The 17,946-nt window shown below is 39.5% G+C and overlaps 1 protein-coding gene across 1 annotated transcript in view; it reads right to left on the reverse strand.

The window, feature by feature from the left end:
- SLC44A3 (solute carrier family 44 member 3) overlaps positions 1-4,368 on the reverse strand; it is a 45,266-nt gene extending 40,898 nt beyond the window's left edge. Inside the window, exon 1 of the mRNA XM_026057705.1 lies at positions 4,336-4,368. Within this exon, the coding sequence (XP_025913490.1) occupies positions 4,336-4,368 (33 nt within the window). The remainder of the gene's footprint in view (positions 1-4,335) is intronic.
- Positions 4,369-17,946: the final 13,578 nt, after the last annotated feature.

Genomic DNA, 17,946 nt, shown 5'->3' on the forward strand with positions numbered 1-17,946 from the left:
GGACCCTCCGGCAGCTCCTCCGCCACCGCGGCCCGGGGCCGCCGGCCGCCTCCCGAGCGCTTCCCCCCGTGCCGCGCCGTGCGGCAGCCTGGCTGCGGCGCCGCCTGCGAGCTGTGCTTGCTACAGCAAAGGGCGTTTTCTCTCCCCCAAGCCTTCAGGCCCAGCACGAGGAGGCGCGGGGGGATACAGCCCCGGGGGCAGCTGCCGGGGCGGCCAGGGGACCGGCGAGCTGCTACTTCAACGCTGCACGCGGTAGGGGGCGGACGGCTGCCGAGTGCCCGGTGCAAGCACGGGGGAGTTCACGTTCCCTAAATTCTTAAAATTATTTTCCTTGGAAAAATTCAGCCACTTTCTTTCACTGGGGAAAGCAGGGCTTTTGCAAAGGGGGCAGAGCGAGGCCTTCGGGCGGGCCGAGGCCGCGGCGCCCGCCTAGACCCGGGGCTCATCCGCAGCTGCAGGTGTGCAAACGTACCCTGGCTGCTTCGGGAGGTTTGTTTTTCACCATTGTGGAAATTACTGTAGATTTTTCTACCGTTATTGCCAGTACAGTATGCGGTCCACTTCGTTGGGAAAAGCCAACTGATATCCATTTGGCTGTTCTAGCTGCATTATCAAAATGCCCCCAATCAGTCATAGATCTCCCTCCCCCCTTTTTTTTGAGAGGGGTACAATTAAATTACACTGACATTATTGAGCTTATGTATATGTTAGATCATAATTACCTCTCCTGGACATTAGTATGAATTTTGTATGCACAGGAATAACCACACTGAAGTAGATCAGTATTGTGATTTGAATGACCAATGAATGCAGAAACCATCAGCCAGTTGTAATGCCTGTTTTCTTATGCTGTCCCTGTTCTATATTTTCACTATGCTCAGCTCAATAACATAGTCTAAAGACAACCAATGTTATAAATTAGAAAACAGTATGAAAAGTACATCTTTTTTGCTCTTCCATGAAGATCAATGCAAAAAATGTCATCTTTAAGGAGCAATGCAACATCTGCAACCACAGTAAAATAGAACTAAATGGAAGCTGTTGTGAAAAGCTGTTTAAGAACTGGTACAGCTTGTGCAGGAGACAGAGCATTTTTGAAGCATTTTTCTTAGAAAAAAGTATTTATTTCAGTGTCCAGGCAAAAACACAGAATGAAACTTTGGTGACACATTAGTATAGATGTGAAGGTAAATTGCTAATATCAGAAACTGGGATAAAAAAAAGAATAAATCTCTGCCCCAGAGTATTTCATGCTCCTTCTAAGCTAACTGGAAATAAATACAATTTGTAAATATAAATACATTTTTCTAAAAAGTTAATCTGTGTAGTGCTTCTGAAATTGATTTTTTTAACTGAATTTAACAGAGCTTAGTACAATTCTGATTTAAATTAAAAAACAACACAAATGTGGTTGCTGAGAAAACATGATAGGAAGGATCTCTAACAGTTAGGCTCACAATTCTTGTCTTTATCAGTGTTGTACTTTTTAATGTTTACTATTCATCAGTTGTACAATGTTTTAAGAATTTGTGTAAAATTTAGAATAAAACATTTAAAAATTAGTACACTTTGCAAAAGTAATTTTGTGTCTGCAGAATCTAAATAGAGGACATACAATAACTTTTCCATAACTTTATTCCATCACTAAAGTACATATTGCACTTTTAAAATACATGGTAAAAATATGAACAAAAGTAAAACTCATTTTCCCTTGAAATATGAATTTCTGTAAAATTTCATGTGAAATGCTTAACTCTTTTTCTGTAAAAGAAATCTAGTATTTTGAATATATCAAGAAAAACAACTAAAATTATTAATAATAATTTGGAACTTACTTAGACACAAAGAGTAACCTTATTATCTGATTGGGAAAATCATTCAAAAAGGACCATGCCAATGATGAATGTTAATATTAGAATTTGATGGCTTGCTGTCATCAAATGCTAATATTAGCTTTCATTGTTGATCTGCCCCTTTTTGAATTATTTTCCTTAAGCTTTGTCTTACATTCTTATTGTGAATAAAGGAAAACAGCAAGTGGAACAAAAAAAAAATTTTTTTTTAAGCCAGATTCCAAGCAGCTGAAGTTCCTGGGGGAAAAACAAAACAAAACAAAAAAACCCCCCACAGAATCAGAAGTAAGGCCTCCTTTTAACAAACAATATCAATCATAATTCTTGTTTCCCTTCAGTCAGGATAGGAAAAGTCATCTTACACTTGATAGTAAATTCTTCAAGATTTTGATAGGATAAATTTGAATTGTAAATTAAATATTTTAATTGTAATTTTTTTTCTGAATTTCAAACATGATCAAATAGATCACATTCTTAGCAGCTGATCAGTAATTTTATCTTATGTCACTAGGTGGTGATCTGCTCCATCGTTTAGAATTACAAAACAGATTTTAGCTCAGTGTAGAGACTTATGTTGTGCTTAGCAAATAGTTACAAATGAAGATTGTCATGTTACAATTGAAAAAAAAATCCAGGAAGCAGGGCTTATATCTAATAAAGGATTTAAACACCTGTATCCAAAGTGTAATACTGAAAGCTCCTGCTCATTAATACTGTCCAATGCTTTAAATGCCCAAATTGCCTAGATGCCTTAATTAATCATTTTGAAGTTTCTGTCCTACCACTTCCAGGTATCTTTTGAACTTCTGGGTGACAGTCAATATTTCATCACCTTGCACAGGACTTAACAGCTCAGTGATAGCTCATGCCTAAACTCGGTCAGGGCCCAGAGAGCTGGCGTTCCTCAGCATGAGGGTTCACTTCAGCGCGTATTCTCAAAATATGCCTACCCTGAGCACAAAACTGGATGAAGCCTACAGAAATTGCAGTGGCAGCTGCAGAGTTTTCTCCCTTTTGGAGCAGCCTGGTGGCTGACACTTGAGTGGGAAGTGAGTGGGCTCTGCTCAAGTTCCTTTCCTGCCATGTACACTGTCGAGGGGAAAGAATACTCTGCAGCTCTTCAGTGCAGGCCTTTCTATGGCCAGGGAAAAGTTTGGTTTTACAGCATGGGAAGGAGTCTGGTTTGGCAGCTGCATAGTTTAAGCACTTAGTGGAGAGTAGGGAGTTTTAGAATTGCCATTTTGTAGAATTGTTTTCGGTTTTACTTGAAATAGGAATGGGTTTAAAAAAAAAATTCTGGAAAAAGAATATTGGATCCAGGACTGTTTCTGTTATTAGTAGCCTAATGACTTGGCTACAGAGGTGTACACTGGCTTATGCTCTCTCTGTAGTGAGAGGCCTAAGTTGGAGCATGTAGTCTCAATCTGCTGGTCTACACAGACAATATGCTGACTTTATAATATCCAAGTCTTGTATCCAACCATGGCCACTTTCTGGGGGTACTGATATGATTTGGGTCTTCTTTCACTTATGTCTTCCCTGCTCTCTGGAGTATGCAATGTTTCTTCTAAAGGCAAAGAATATATTTAAAATTCTAATACTTCACACATGCTGGCATATCCAGGAAGTCACCATGGTTTAATCGTGTCAGTCACAGTTTAATCTGCTTGGTATGTTGTGCTGGGGCAAATGATGGAAGGGAGATTAACATTTACATTTTCAAAACTATTCCTAGTTTTTAAGAGCTTTATTTACATGTTGTCCATCTCCAGACATGTTCATCTGCATCAGCAACAGAAATACTGCAGCACTGAAAACTCATGAGCACTTTTCTCTGATTTTTGTTCAAGGGTTTTTTCACAAAGTCACCCAGAATATATTGAAGAAAACCAGGCGTAAACCTCATCTCCTGACTTCAAGCCTCTGCCTTAATCACAATGTTCTTATTACACCTTATGAATGTGTTGTTTATTCACAGAGAACAAATCTTGGTGAACAAATCCTGGTGCTGCCTACATTTATGACTACCAAGAAACTTAGCTGGTTAAAACTGGGGCAGGGATATGGGGTGAAAGAGGAATGTCTTGAATGAGAACATTACAGTTCCTTGCTAGGCTGGTTAAGTGAGATTACTACTCCTATCTGTATCCCCTCTGGGTCAGACAAGGCAGAGACAATAATTATTTTAATAGCAGGACTCAGCCACTGAGAAAGTCAACATAAAAGCAAGCATTTTCTGCCTAATTAGAGGAGGCACAGCTGGGTATAATTTCCATTACTCTCAAATGATCTTGCTTATGTACAGTATTTTAGCAAGTAGGCAGTGCTCTCCATTCGTAGCTATGTTACTTGGAACATCTTGAATTGAAATACCCAGAGATTGAACATAATGCCAGCTATGATGTTCAAGCTGTCTCATCGAATTGCCTGTTAGTCACGTTTCCTGACACTTTCCACTTTAAGACCTTGTTTATGACATTGCCTCACTTGAACCATTCAGACTGAAATTTTTCATGGCACATGTTAAAGATTTTTGGACAATTTCAGCCCAAATTGTTCAGTCATTTCTAAGAATGAAATTAGAGAAGAAGACATTATGGTATCCATGTTGAATAAATGCAATGCCCTTTTTTGGTAGTAGTAATTAAATTCTTACACAATCATGATTTGGATCAAAAATTTCAAAAGGACAAAGGGAAGCAGTGCTTTCTGCTTCTTATCATATCTGAGACACTTCACCCCCATTTGCTCAAACTACTTTGATAAATCACCGTAGGCTCAGTCATCTTTCTGGCCTTCATAGCTAAGGAGTCCGAAGACTGTCTGCATGGTATATTCCTGAGCCTGCTTGAGATTGTTTGCGCTGCCCTGAAACATGCTTCTGACCTGTCACATACTTTCTTTGTTTTGCTTGTGTCTCAGTGATTGTCCTGATGGTGTCCAGACACAGTGGAAAGATGAGATGAATGTGGAGAAAGACAAAAGGAGGAGTGGCTATCGCTGGTAAACAGTTTCTTGCAGCTGATAAGGAGTGTCCTGCATGACATGGTGAATAAGGCAAGCAAGGCCTAGGAACTACCGGAGGAGGATCAAGGGATTCACAGAAGTCAGTATGAGCAAGGATCGTTAGAGCATGTAATTTAATGCTGTACATGGTGGGCCATTATGCCTGTGTCGAGTCCAGTAATCTGTCACTGACTGAAAGCCAGGACTGGCTCAGCAAAGACGTTAGAAGCAGAAGTCTTAAAGGGAAATGGAGGACTGTGACAGTAGGGGAATGACAGGCAGTGAGAAGAGGTGGACAGAGGACTGGCAGAGGAATAGCATGTAGGATTGGAGGGAAGGCTAGGACTGGATGTGAATGAGGCTGAAAGCCAGGAGGAGATGGCTGAAAAGGAAGGGAAAGACTGGACAAAGAGGGACCCTGAGAGCTAAGGCAGATCAGGATTAGCATAGGGAAGTATACAACTGGTAGGGGAAGAGGAGAGTAGATCAGAGGAGAAGCATGAAAGCTATGCAGGGGTTTAGCAAGCACAAGTCCAGAAGGTACATAAGGAATTAGAATTGTAGTGAATGAGCAAGATAATCTAGATCTGCTAATACCACTCCCCTATGCAGCTGGAATATCACCTTTCCTCTGCTGTCAGAAAACATCTACAACGCTCACTGACAAAGTGTCCTGTTGCACTCTGAGCTGACTGGCACCTCAAATCACCCTACTCGGTCTCTGATCAACCTGCTAGTACTGTTGGTTACTCCACTGGATCAGCTGGCAAAAAAGTCTGTGCTATGTATCCAGTGTATCCAATCCTTTTCATGACTCATGTTAGTGTCTTTACGATGTTCAATGTTAGCTTTTCTGTTTACTCATCTACAAAAACCCACCTGATAAAACTATAAATGAGTATGTTTACAGCTGGAAAATTAAGTATTCTCTGTTGTCCACATAATCGTGAATAAAAATTCACAAAAGATAAACAGTATTTATTCTAATGGCGCTTCACTTCTCAACCCTAAAAGTTACTTGAATTTAACAAGCTAGTAATCAATTAATAAGCCACTTCCCCACTATTTCCAGCTTCCAGTGAACAACCATCCCAGCTTATTATGGGTATTTCCAGTGAATTGAGGGACTCTGTTTTTCTTACAGAATATTCATTTCTGAGTAGATTCCTCAGGGATCTAGAAGAATAGACTATGCATCTCTTATAGCCCAGCTACATAGCTTCAGCTTACTCCTGTTCATGACCAACCCTCCTGTGATTTACCCATCCTATGAATCATTCAGGGAAGAAATACAAGGCCACAAAGTTAATTTGTGTCAGTTTGCTCACAAGCAAGCGGAGATCTGCACAAAGAGCTCTTTCAGCCTTGTCAATACACAAGCTAGAATACAGCCTGACCCTAGGAAAGTATTCTGAACATGTTTGTTGAGCTGAAGCTGATAATAAACTTTAGAGCTGACTCATTTCAAGGTCTCAGAACAGAGCAAGGGGGTCAATGTCTTAGGATTACATCGTACTTTATTTACAAGACCAGACAAGAAATAGCACTAGAGCTGTAGCTTTGCAGAATGTCAGAACTACAATGTACTTACTACATGTTCTGACTGATAAATGGCAGGGGTAGCCTAAGAGGAAAGAGCCTGAATTGGAAATACTTCCATTGTTCAGGACTGTTGATGTCCCTCTCCAGTCCAAAGAGCAGACACGCTGATACATCTTAGTGCATTCAGTACAGAGAAGCATTTGGATGGCTCTTCACAACATATAACAAAAGCCAGGGAAGGGTGCTGTTGGAGATTCAGAGAAACTGAGAAGTGAAAGTGCAGTAATGATTTGGATTTCATTAGGTTCTAGAAGGCTGACTTGCTCTGTAAATCATGTAAACAGAAGCAAGGATGGAAGGAATTCTCGAGAACAGCAAAGGAAACAGGGAAAAACATGAGACAAACCCAAATCAAACAGGCAGCTAGCAAAAGGCATGAAGCAGGACCATGCAGGATCTGTAGAAATATTTGTGGCCTATATATTCAGGTCTAGTTCTAAATGAAAAGGATGGGCATTTTTCATTAACTGGGTGAAGACCAGGGCAGTGTGGTTTTTTTATCAACACTGAGTTAAGTAACATACTTACGGAGATGAGTAGAGGGAAATCTTTTGTGTCAGCATAGAATCCTTTATTGAGAGTTTAGTTCTTGTAAGGACAATTTATTTTAATGAAGTAGGTTCAGCTATTGAATGTTGCCTATGAAAACTAACCATATTGAGTACAGACAGAGAGCTTGATGTTAGGGCCCTTGCAGGAACACTGTGTCTGCCCAGCATGAAGAGCTGCTGCTCTCACAGATTTACCCAGAGGATGTCATTCTCGGGCAGTTTTGTTGACTCTGATCTTTGACTACAGCGGAAGGCGGATTATGAACTCCAGATGGCAAGTTCTTGTGTAAAGCATGACTTTGTTTACAGTATCTTCTAAGTGGTTTAACTGCAATTTTGTTGTCAATTTTAGTTTTGAATTTTCAGGCAACTGCTTTTCACTGATACCCTGAGTGACTATTTAAGACTAATTTCCTGGATTTATTGTGTCTAGACATTTGTTGTTTTGCATGAGCTTTAAAAGCATGTAGAATTCTGCTTGTATGGTATAGTTGTCTTTTTAAAACATAAAGCCTTTTACTGTATAGTGAGGCTTAGGCAGCGGCATATATTTTCCTGTTTTCTTTTTCTTATAAATAACAGCTTTAATGTAGAGAAGGCATTAGATCATCTAGGCCATTCAAACTTACCCAGCCTGATGCTCTCAACCCCACCACAGGCAACCAGCAGAGAATCTACTCAAGTTTTTAGGCTTCACAGTGTGGCCTAGTACTGTAATATACTATTTATATGAATAATCATTACTGTAGTGAGGAGCTCCACATCATAGGATAAGGCTCTTTGTGTAATGTTGTGCTTCTGCATCATTTTATAAAATTGGATGAGATCCAGAGTTGCACTGCAATGGATGTTAAAAAGACTGAGAGACATGGCATTTTCATTGCTTGAAAACAGGATATTGAACATGCTGCTTGTCAGCATGCCAATAGCAGGAGGAAATGTGGCATTCTCTTTGCTCAGTGGCAATGTGCTCCCCTTCCAAAGAACATACAAACTGCTTTAAAAACACTGATGTTTGAACATCAAGTCTAAAAAAATCTGTATGTAGGTATTCATGGTGTGTCAGATAATGGCCCACAAGATGTCTATTATTTATCTGACCTATTGCTTATACTCTGGTTTACCTTCATATTCCTATTGAGACACATTTTAATAGTCAACACTTCTCATGAATTACTCCCTCAACTGAAGTTTCACCTTAATTAGTCACAAGAGGAAAATCACCAGTGAGTGGAATGCAACAGACTAACTAGCAGTCAGTGATAGCGCTACAGAATGTGTGACAGCATGAGTTAGGTAAACAGTTCATTCATCCTTATTAAAGTTACACTGAATCAGCACCAGGGCCACAGATGAAAAACTCTCTCAGATGAGCAGCTCTAACTCATAGGAGTTATGTAGTCATCTTTGTAGAAACAGCTATTTACAGGATAAAGGTCCAATAACTGAAGTATCTGCTAAGTAATATGGCCCAGTTCTGCAAAACCAAAATTAAATGTATTATAGCTAGAGAAATAATTCCAATAAAGTAAAGCTTACTCTCTGAACTAAGTACTTCTCTATTAAGAATTGGTAGGATCCAACATTATATGCTACTGTTTTTCAGAGAGAGGAGCCCTAAAACCTAAAAAGTCTTTTCCATGACATTTTAATTTTGATCCCTGTTATCCAAAAGGTATCAGATATTGTCACATGTTAAATATCAGACTGTCTCTGGTAACATCTTATCCTTTATTAAGCTCAACTACTTAGAGTATCTGGATACTAAAAACAGAAGCCTCACAGCTCCATGTCATTGGCCCACTGTGCTCCATTTCAAGGCTCCATCCATACTTCAGGTATCGACATAAAGTTGCATACATTTTTTAAACAATTTACACTAATGTTTCTATTGATTGTTTAAAGTAAAAGAAGAAACAGCTTTCCTATTGTAGCAGTAAGACTGGTATTTACTACATTTGTAGTATTGTTACTGAAGTTAATTGTTTCATTTCAAGACTAGATTTAAGAACTACATTCTTCTGAGACTTCTTTACAAGTAATAGCACTGCTTCTGTAATAATAACTCATTCACTGTGAACATAATGCTTATTACAGAATCCTGATGCAGCTTATAAGCAACTTTATTTCATAAAATGTATTTGCGGTGAGATATGATATCACTTTTGTAGCAGACATTGAAACATATGAAAATTGTACATAAATGTCTAGATATTGCTGCAGTGTTGATTTATTTTCATCGTTTGCACATAAACCTAGGAGTGTTATATATCTGTTGTGATTAAGTAACAGAAAAACAGTATTCCTAATCCATCGCATTATTTGTAAAGTTATGGGATAGCTACTGTACTTTGTTAGTCTTCATGCAATAAAAAAGAGTTATCACTCTACTAGCTGTTCCTACAAGAACTATATTTTTCCTAGTAACTACATATTGTAACAATGGAGTAAACTGTTACATAATGTATGATACAAAAACATTTGATGGAAGGTAAAATATCTTTTGTGAGTAGCTATTTGAAGAAACAACATTTTGCTGCAATCATTGCATGTTTAATAATGGAAAGACACTTTTTGAAAAGAGGATGTTGATCTTTTTTCTAATGAAGTGCTCTGAGCAATGGCAGTACAATACAGTTTCCTGTTCACGTAACATGTTTGCACAATATAAGGTTGCTGATAATGCTAACTATTTAGTAAAGATTATAAAACTCAAAGGATGTGCATATGACTGGGAATTCCCATGACCCTTCCTGTCTACCAGTAAAGGGGATTTATAGTAACAAGCCAAAACTTCTAACATCTGTAGGCGAATCATGCAAACCCTTCTTCACCCTGTTAACCCGTGACCTCTATGCTTCAAATTTCTGCATTTACATAATCAAATATGTAGCCGGTAGTAACCCAGCTTTCTGTCAACACTTGGCTTAGAAAACAACATGCCATAGCAAACAATGATTTGAAATTTGACTCTATCTTGTGTATATAACTATGCTACGAGAGTTAGAGCCAGGAGGTGATTATAATTCTGCTTTAGTTCTGGCTTTTCTTTGAAACCATAGAAATCTGCAGGTCAGCCAGTGGTCTAGCTAGTATTGCTGAAAGGGAGCCATTTTGCAGCACACCAGGGACAACCCACCAACTTGCAGACAGTGTGTCTCCATATTTGTTTGCAGCTTCTTCCATTAACATTGCATCGGCTTGCTCATTCCTGCAGGAAAAGTTTGCATAGGATTGGGATCATATGTAGGGATCTGGCCTTCAGATCTCTGTTCAGTTCTTCTGTGCCTCACTAACTGATGTCAAACAAGTATCTTCACCTCTCCATGCTGCAGTCCTGCTCCTTGGTAAACAGGGAACAGCTGTGCTCTTCTACTCTCATAAAGCACTCTCAAATCTATGTACAAAAAGCAAACTATCTTTGCCACAATCATTTTGTTCATTATATTAATCTGAGTATAGTCTGTTATGGCAGAATGTAAATATAACAAACATTACAAGGAAAAATATATGTATATTACATATAAGTTATAACATTGATACTACTTGTACGACAAGACTGTTGAATTTACAGAAAAAGTGGCCACTGTACATCATATTTTTCTTATTTTCAGCTGATTTGTTAAAAAAAATTGAAATAACACTATCTTGTACCAGGAAAATAGGCATCAAAAACAAATATATTTATTTTAGATAATGTAATCTGAATAAAGACATTTAGCCGTGGCATATTTCCCCCAGGAATCAGCTATCTGCAAAGAGGCTTCAACTTTCACATCACTGAGCTGTCACTCATGGAGCCTGATTTCCTTGAATTTCTTTTTTGAAAAGCATTTATAAAAACAGGAGTTTTGTGTTCTAACTTTACACAGGAAAATGCAGTTTCCATTCTCACTGAGACACAGTCCCAGAGAAGTATATATTGTATGTGTATCTGTGTGTGTATGTGAACTATATAACCCAAGGAACTTGAGTATGCATGGTCTGCATTACTTATCACTCTTCTTACAAAAGTGTTACGATACAAATGGTGGAGTCCAAAGTAAACAGCCTTTCAGCAGTTGATTAGTAATGTGTGTCACGGATGTAGACTGTAAAATGATAGCTGGTCAGATCTTAGGGAGGTAGCTGCAAGTTTTTTATCCATATTAAGAAGCTGTACTGTACGTTTCTGTTCTTACTACTGTGGAGTAGCCTGGAGCCTTTGTTTAAAATGCATGAAGACACTTATTTTCTAAACATCATAAGCTGCCAGTATGGACAAAGAGTCCTTGCTTCTTTGTACGAGATTTTTAAAGCTCTCCTGTTAATATATTTGCAAATGAAGCCACTAGTTGCGCCTTTCCATTGCAGCTTGCTTTTCAAGCTTTTCCAAAACCACACAACACTGGTCCTTTAGTATGCTAGAACACATCAGTATTCTGGATGTATTAGTATTTTTGGTAACTGAAAGGAAGTACTATTGCTCATGCTCTTGTTTGTTGCAAGTTTTAATTGTTTAGAAATCCTTATGTGTAAATCTCACTTCCTTCCCTCTAGTGATCAGTAAAGTAGCTTTTTAGTACTAGCCAACTCTGAGAATTTTCTTTTTTATGCAGCTGTCCATTCTTCTTTAGACTCAGTTGATGTATATCATGGGACAAACAGTGACAGATGTAATACAGAAAATTTGTTGGGATATAGAAAACAAAACAACTGATGTCTCAAAAGTTCCAAGATCAGAAGCAAAAGTTCCAAGCTTGTGGTACTTGAGGAGGATTACAACAGAAAACTTAATCAGAAGAGAGGAGAGGAGAGGAGAGGAGATCTGTAGCAATGCATCTCAGGACAATGATCATAAGGTTTGGAGTCATCAGCGTGGAGACAGGCATTCTAAGCATAGACAGAAGCTTTTCTCAAACAATCTCTTGCTATCTTTTCTTAAACTATTCTTTCTTAAAATACAAACAGAATGAATTCAGAAATCTAATGAGCCTCATTTCTGGTCATTATTTCAATGGCAAAATATAGAAACAGACCAAATCCTGCCTGTCTATTCAGGAAGATTATAGTAATTGTAAAATATTAAACAAAAGAGCTTTAAGGTTTGGGTGGAAAACCAAAACCAAACATTCAATATGATTCTCATTTGTCATTGCTCATTGCGGTAAAGGAGCAAACAAGACGTGGAGGAAGTGCACTAGTTATAATATTTGCTGTCCTTCCTGATATCTCAAAAAATGAAGTGCACAGCTGTCACACCTCATGCCTGAAACTCTGCAGGGATGGAAACACCTTTGTCAGAATGTCCCAGTTTTCCAGGGTTTGTGAATATTGATTCTGGAACTTTGTACAGGCCATATAATAATAGTTGCAGAGGCACTGGACATCTGTAAATGTAATTACTGTGTGTAACTTTTTCCTTCTAAAAGGAAGCTAATTGAATCTGATTCAGTCTTTTATTCTGTTCATGGAATATCAGTGATGGGTTTTTTTGATGTTGAACTTATTCAACAAATACTTTTTTGATTTTTTTTTACTTTTTTGTTTTCAGTCCATATTCTAAACCCAAGTTTGCTGTTCAGCTGTGACTGGCTAACAAAAGTATATATTACTGCTAGCTTCTGATGATATGAGTTTGAAAATATTTATGGAACAAATACTGAACAGACAGTTGTTTCATAATACATATTCAGCACTGGTATAATGAAATGCTCAATGTTCTTGCAGATCAGTGCAAACATGACTAAGGTAAATTGATTTATTTATATGCTCAGCTTGCTGATAATGAAAAACATATGCATTATTTTCCCAGTGCTTGGTTTAATCTAATTATTATATAGGTAGTAGCACAAATTAGTACATAGTTGTTAGTATACTTCATATAATTAGTAATACTAAGGAGGTAATTGCGTGACTTGTTTGTGTTTAAAAAGTGACAGCAAAATAAAATCAGTTAAATAAAAGTACACTAATATACCATTGATGCTTAACCTCTTTTGACTCAGGCCCCCCTGCATTCCAGCATCTTTTCCCTGGGTATGTATTCCTGTTTACCAGCATGCCATGACCATACACTTAACCTGAAAGTAATGCTACTGTGAGGATGCTGTTGGCCAGATACTTGTAGTTTGAAGGTACTCCTGAAAACCCAGTTAGCAAACCAGTTGGAAAGCACAAGTACACACTACATGTCTGTGTTCATCTTGCATTATTCTCTAAACTGAAAAGGAAATTGTTATGGCACAACACTGCGAATCTTCAGTATGAATATGAACTGCTGAAACAGCACTACCAAGGGATGGATAGAGGAGTGGACAAAGCAAAACTATCCTTCTGTTCGTTGATTCCTAGAAATGAGTGGGCCAAACTCACAGAGAGATGGGCAGATCCATTACTTTGTTTCATTCTTCTGAAAGGAAGCAATATAAATACAGGAAATAAATAGAACACGCAATACATACTTCTTGTGTTTCTAACATACTCCCTTTGTGTTTTGCTTCATCTTTTTTACCCTGCTGCATCAAAATTGGGAAAGAGAAAACAGATGAGAAGTGGACAAAAGACAAATGAGGGACAGAGGCTGACTCATCCAATTCACAGCCCAATCAGATTGGACTTGAAGGATTCAGGTGGGCTAATGTGGGGTAGCCCAGCTGTTATAACCCACTGGTTAGACAGAAAATGTCTCTGTAACTGCCAGGCTGGAATTTTTACAAGAGCTACAATTCACTGAAAACAGCAGTAATAAAAGTTGAAGTGGAAAAATATACAAAGTAAAGTCTATTAAAAAAGAAAACTTGCATGTGCCTGTACTTCAAGTTGAACTACTCTAGGCTGGCAGTATTCAGCCTGTGATTCAGAGACACTGCAGGTCTGCAAGACATCAGAAGGTAATCTGCAAAACGAGTATTCCCCTCTCCCCCACAGTATATGCACAGGAGCGTGCACAGTTGGCAGAGTTGTGTCAGCGCTTCCTAGCAAACAGACTGTCCACAGCTCCCACAAACTCAAAAGTCATATTATTTTTTTTATCTTTTGTATTTTTATTAATATGTTTAGAGAAGCTAAACTATAATACTATACAGCAATAACATTGTGCTTACCCAAACAAAAAGTACTTTATTGATGGTCTTCCCTCCAAGTGCCAAACTATAGTGGGATACATGATGGCTTTTTCCTCAAAGTGGCCAAACAGCCACCTTATTAGAAAAGGCTGCAAACTCCAATCTAGGCTTAATTGTGTGCTCATTCATGGAACGATGGGGAGCAGTACACAGACTAGTGTAGTCCCTTCTGCAAGGGTTTTTCCAAGACAGAGAAAATACTCCAGAGTATGCTGCAGGACTTGACTTTGCCTCTCTGATAGGGAGCATATAAACATTTCTTATGATCCATCTTCCCCAGGCCATAGTGCCTTGAAAAAGTAGGGTCCAGTCCAAAACCTAGGGACCTTGAATACTCTAGCTGAACTGAAGGCAAGTGCCTTCAAGTGAACTGTATAAAGGGAATTTGCCCTGCTACTTGTTCTGCCCTGAGGCTTTAAAAGGATACCTGAAAAAACAGGCAGGAGCAAACACTGTATCTCAAAGGTAGACATATATTATGGCCCACTGTCCCTGTCTGGTGATGTTACAGAAATCAGAGGTAAAAATTCTAGTCAGTAAAATAGTCCCTTCTTCACCAAAAATAAAGCATTTTCTCTAAAGTTCAGTCAGACCAGTTTTGACCGAGGACAGCTGATCAAGGTTTCAATACTTCCCCAGGTATCTGCTTGACAGCCATTGTTATGTCATTTTCCTGAACATTATTCCTGGTCTCTAAAATTCCTAAAATAGGACATTTTCTTTCCTATTCTACTATTTACTGTTATGACCCTATTCCCTTGCCAGAATTGTCAGTGATTATATTGCTCCCTCAGATAGTTGTTGACTTATTTAGGAAATAGTGTAAAAATGTCTAAAGCAGGATTAGGTTGTAAGATTGTAAATTATGCAGTAAGAAGCTATGCAATATCTTCAAGGTTTTTAAACACAGTTTAAAATTATTTACTGAATCATCCTAATGTATACCCTTTCGGGAATAGCTGCCCACAACAGTTTTCCTTGTTTGTGGCTTAAAAACAAAACAAAGTAAAACCAGATAAACAGAAACAACAGTTGTCATTAACTCCATTCATACATGCAGAGTTCAGCCTTGTTCAATTTCAGGCAAGAGTTTATTCCTCTTGAAAAACCACGTCTGCCAAAAATAGCCACTTGATGACAATGATTAGCAGTAAATGCAAAATATTTATATAATGATATATATGTAGCCCTTAAAGTCATAACAAAACTGAGTCATTGCCCTGGCTAACATAAGCAGACACACAAGATGGCTTGGACACAGGAGGACGTGCAATGAAAAAGAAGGAATAGCAAGCATAAGATATGGCCTCTTTTCAGACATACAGTAATGATGATCACAATCAGTCAATGCCTTGCCATTAGCAGGACATTGTTCTCTGAACACACTTTGAGAGGTGAGGTTTGAGGAGCCATACGAAAGTAATGTTGGTCTTTGAAAAGTTGTATTTCTCCAGAGAGGAGCAAGAATATGTTTCCAAAATAATGAGACCATATTTATAAGTCAGTCTTGATGGTACTTGGTTCACTGCAGAAACTGCAGAAGAGGCAATGCCAAATTCACCCCCGGCATCAGAGCCAGTGGTATTGCTTGCGGGATGAAACTGATTTCTGACTGCTCCAGTGGAGCTTGCAGACAGTGCACACATTTTCTAGTAGGCATACAAGCTACTACTTGGAATAAGGTCATTTTCTTCAGTGAAGCCACACCTTTAGTAGGATTAGTCACATCCACAGACGTGGCTCTTGGTAGCATTTGAAGAACAAGCCCCCAAACAGAGTATTGCCACAATATGTTTGCAGATTAATTTAGCTTTTATTAAAAGTGAATAGAAATATCATTTCACATGGGAGCTTAAGTAGAGAACTCTGAATAGGCAAGAAATGTTTGTTTATGCCTTGTAGCTTGAATGTTTGGATCTCATTTGAATGATGAAGTACAGTAGTGTGGAGATAAAGCTAATCTATAGGTATATAAAACTATGGATATTAAAGATCTCTTTAATCTGGTATAAAAGGCATAAGTAGAAATCCTAGCTAGAAACTGAAATTCATTTGAAATTCAGATGGGAAATAAAACAGAATTTTTCACCAGTGAGTGTGATTAATTACTGGAACAAAACACTAAGGGAAATACTGAATTCTTCATTCCTTTAAGAGTTAAGACTACAGGCCTTTCTGGAAGTTACATTTGAGTCAAACAGAAATCATGGTTTAGTCATTTACACATTATAAGACACAAAGCAGGATTAACTGGATTAATTTAATGGCCTCTGAGCTACAAGAGGTCAGAGCAGATCACCTGGCACAAAGTCCAGCTGGAGGCTAGTCACTAATAGTGTGCCCCAGGGGTTGATACTGGGGCCCTTTCTGTTTAACCTCTTTATTAAAGACCTGGATGACCAGACAGAGAGCACCCTCAGCAATTTTGCAGATGATACAGAACTGGGAAGAGTGGCTGATACACCAGATAACTGTGTTGCCATCTGGAGGGACCTTGACAGGCTGGAGAAATGGGCTGGCAGGAATTTCTTGAAGTTCAGCAAAGTCCTGCACCACAGGAGGAATAACCGTAGGCACCAGTACAGGCTGGAGCCAGCCAGCTGTACTGCCAGCTGCAAAGCAGCTTGGCAGAAAAGGACCTGGGGGTCTTGGGGGACAGCAAGGCGAACATGAGCCAGCAATGTGCCCTTGCAGCAAAGAAAGCCAACAGAATCCTGGGCTGCATTAGGCAGAGCATCTCCAGCAAGTCAAGGGAGTGGTCCTTCTCCTCTCCTCAGCACTGGTGAGACAGAACCGGAGTGCTGTGTCCAGTGCTGGGCTCCCCAGCACAAGAGAGACATAGACATCCTGGAGTGAGTCCAGCAAAGATGATCAAGGGACTGGAGCATCTGACATACAAGGAGAGGCTGAAGGAGCTGGGACTGTTTAACCTGGAGTAGAGAAGGCTCAGGGGGATCTTATCCATATGTATAAATATCTGATGAGGGGCAGGGGTGAAGAAGATGGAGCCAGACTCTTCACCAGATTCTCAGCCCTGTGGAAACATTTCTGCTCCCAGCTCAGTGGAAGCATGCCCTGTCACTGCTGTAGCACATGGTATTCCAGAAGCTGGCTATAGAAGCTACAAGTGAGCCACAGGAGGTCAGTGCAGAAGCCTGCCATGCTGGGAACCATCTGAGAGACGCCATAATTGATATCTTGCACTGCAGTTCATTTAATGCCTATCTGGCAGACCAACATTTGAATTACTTCACCCAGTGAAGTATAAAGCCAGTGTTTATCTGAAAAGAATAAACCACAGATTAGTGAGATGTGGGCAGTGTCTATATTCAATTTTTCAGACATGCCACCAAGCAGCCATGACATTGCCAATGGCATTGAGCCCAAGGTTTGTGGAGAAGCAGAAGAGAGGAAGCACAGAGACAGAGTCTGGAGTACGGGGATGAGGTGTGGTGTCAGCAAGGCTGCAGCACAGAGATTTGGGGCCCTTGGCTGAGGGAGGTGGTAGGATGGGCAGGGCAGTGCTGAGGAACTGAGGCCCCAGTGCTGTTTTAGAGGCAGAGTAGACACAGTGGAGTAAAGCTTAGGGGCTGGGAGGGTGATGGGAACCAGGTGGGGTAAGAAGGCAGCTATCAGGGCAGGGTTCCAGAGGCAAGGCAGGCATGTAGAAGGAAGACCTGGGGCAAGGGAGGACCATGAGAATGAACCAAGAGCATAATGAGGAGGTGCAGTTTATGGCAACACTTCAGATGTGGGACAGGCACATATGTGTGGGGCTTGGGGCTGAGGAGGACCACAAGAGGGGGCCAGGAGCACAGCAAGTTCCTG

Source organism: Apteryx rowi, unplaced genomic scaffold (assembly GCF_003343035.1).
Source record: "Apteryx rowi isolate R43461 unplaced genomic scaffold, aptRow1 scaffold_14, whole genome shotgun sequence".
In the NCBI taxonomy this organism is placed as follows: Eukaryota; Metazoa; Chordata; class Aves; order Apterygiformes; family Apterygidae; genus Apteryx; species Apteryx rowi.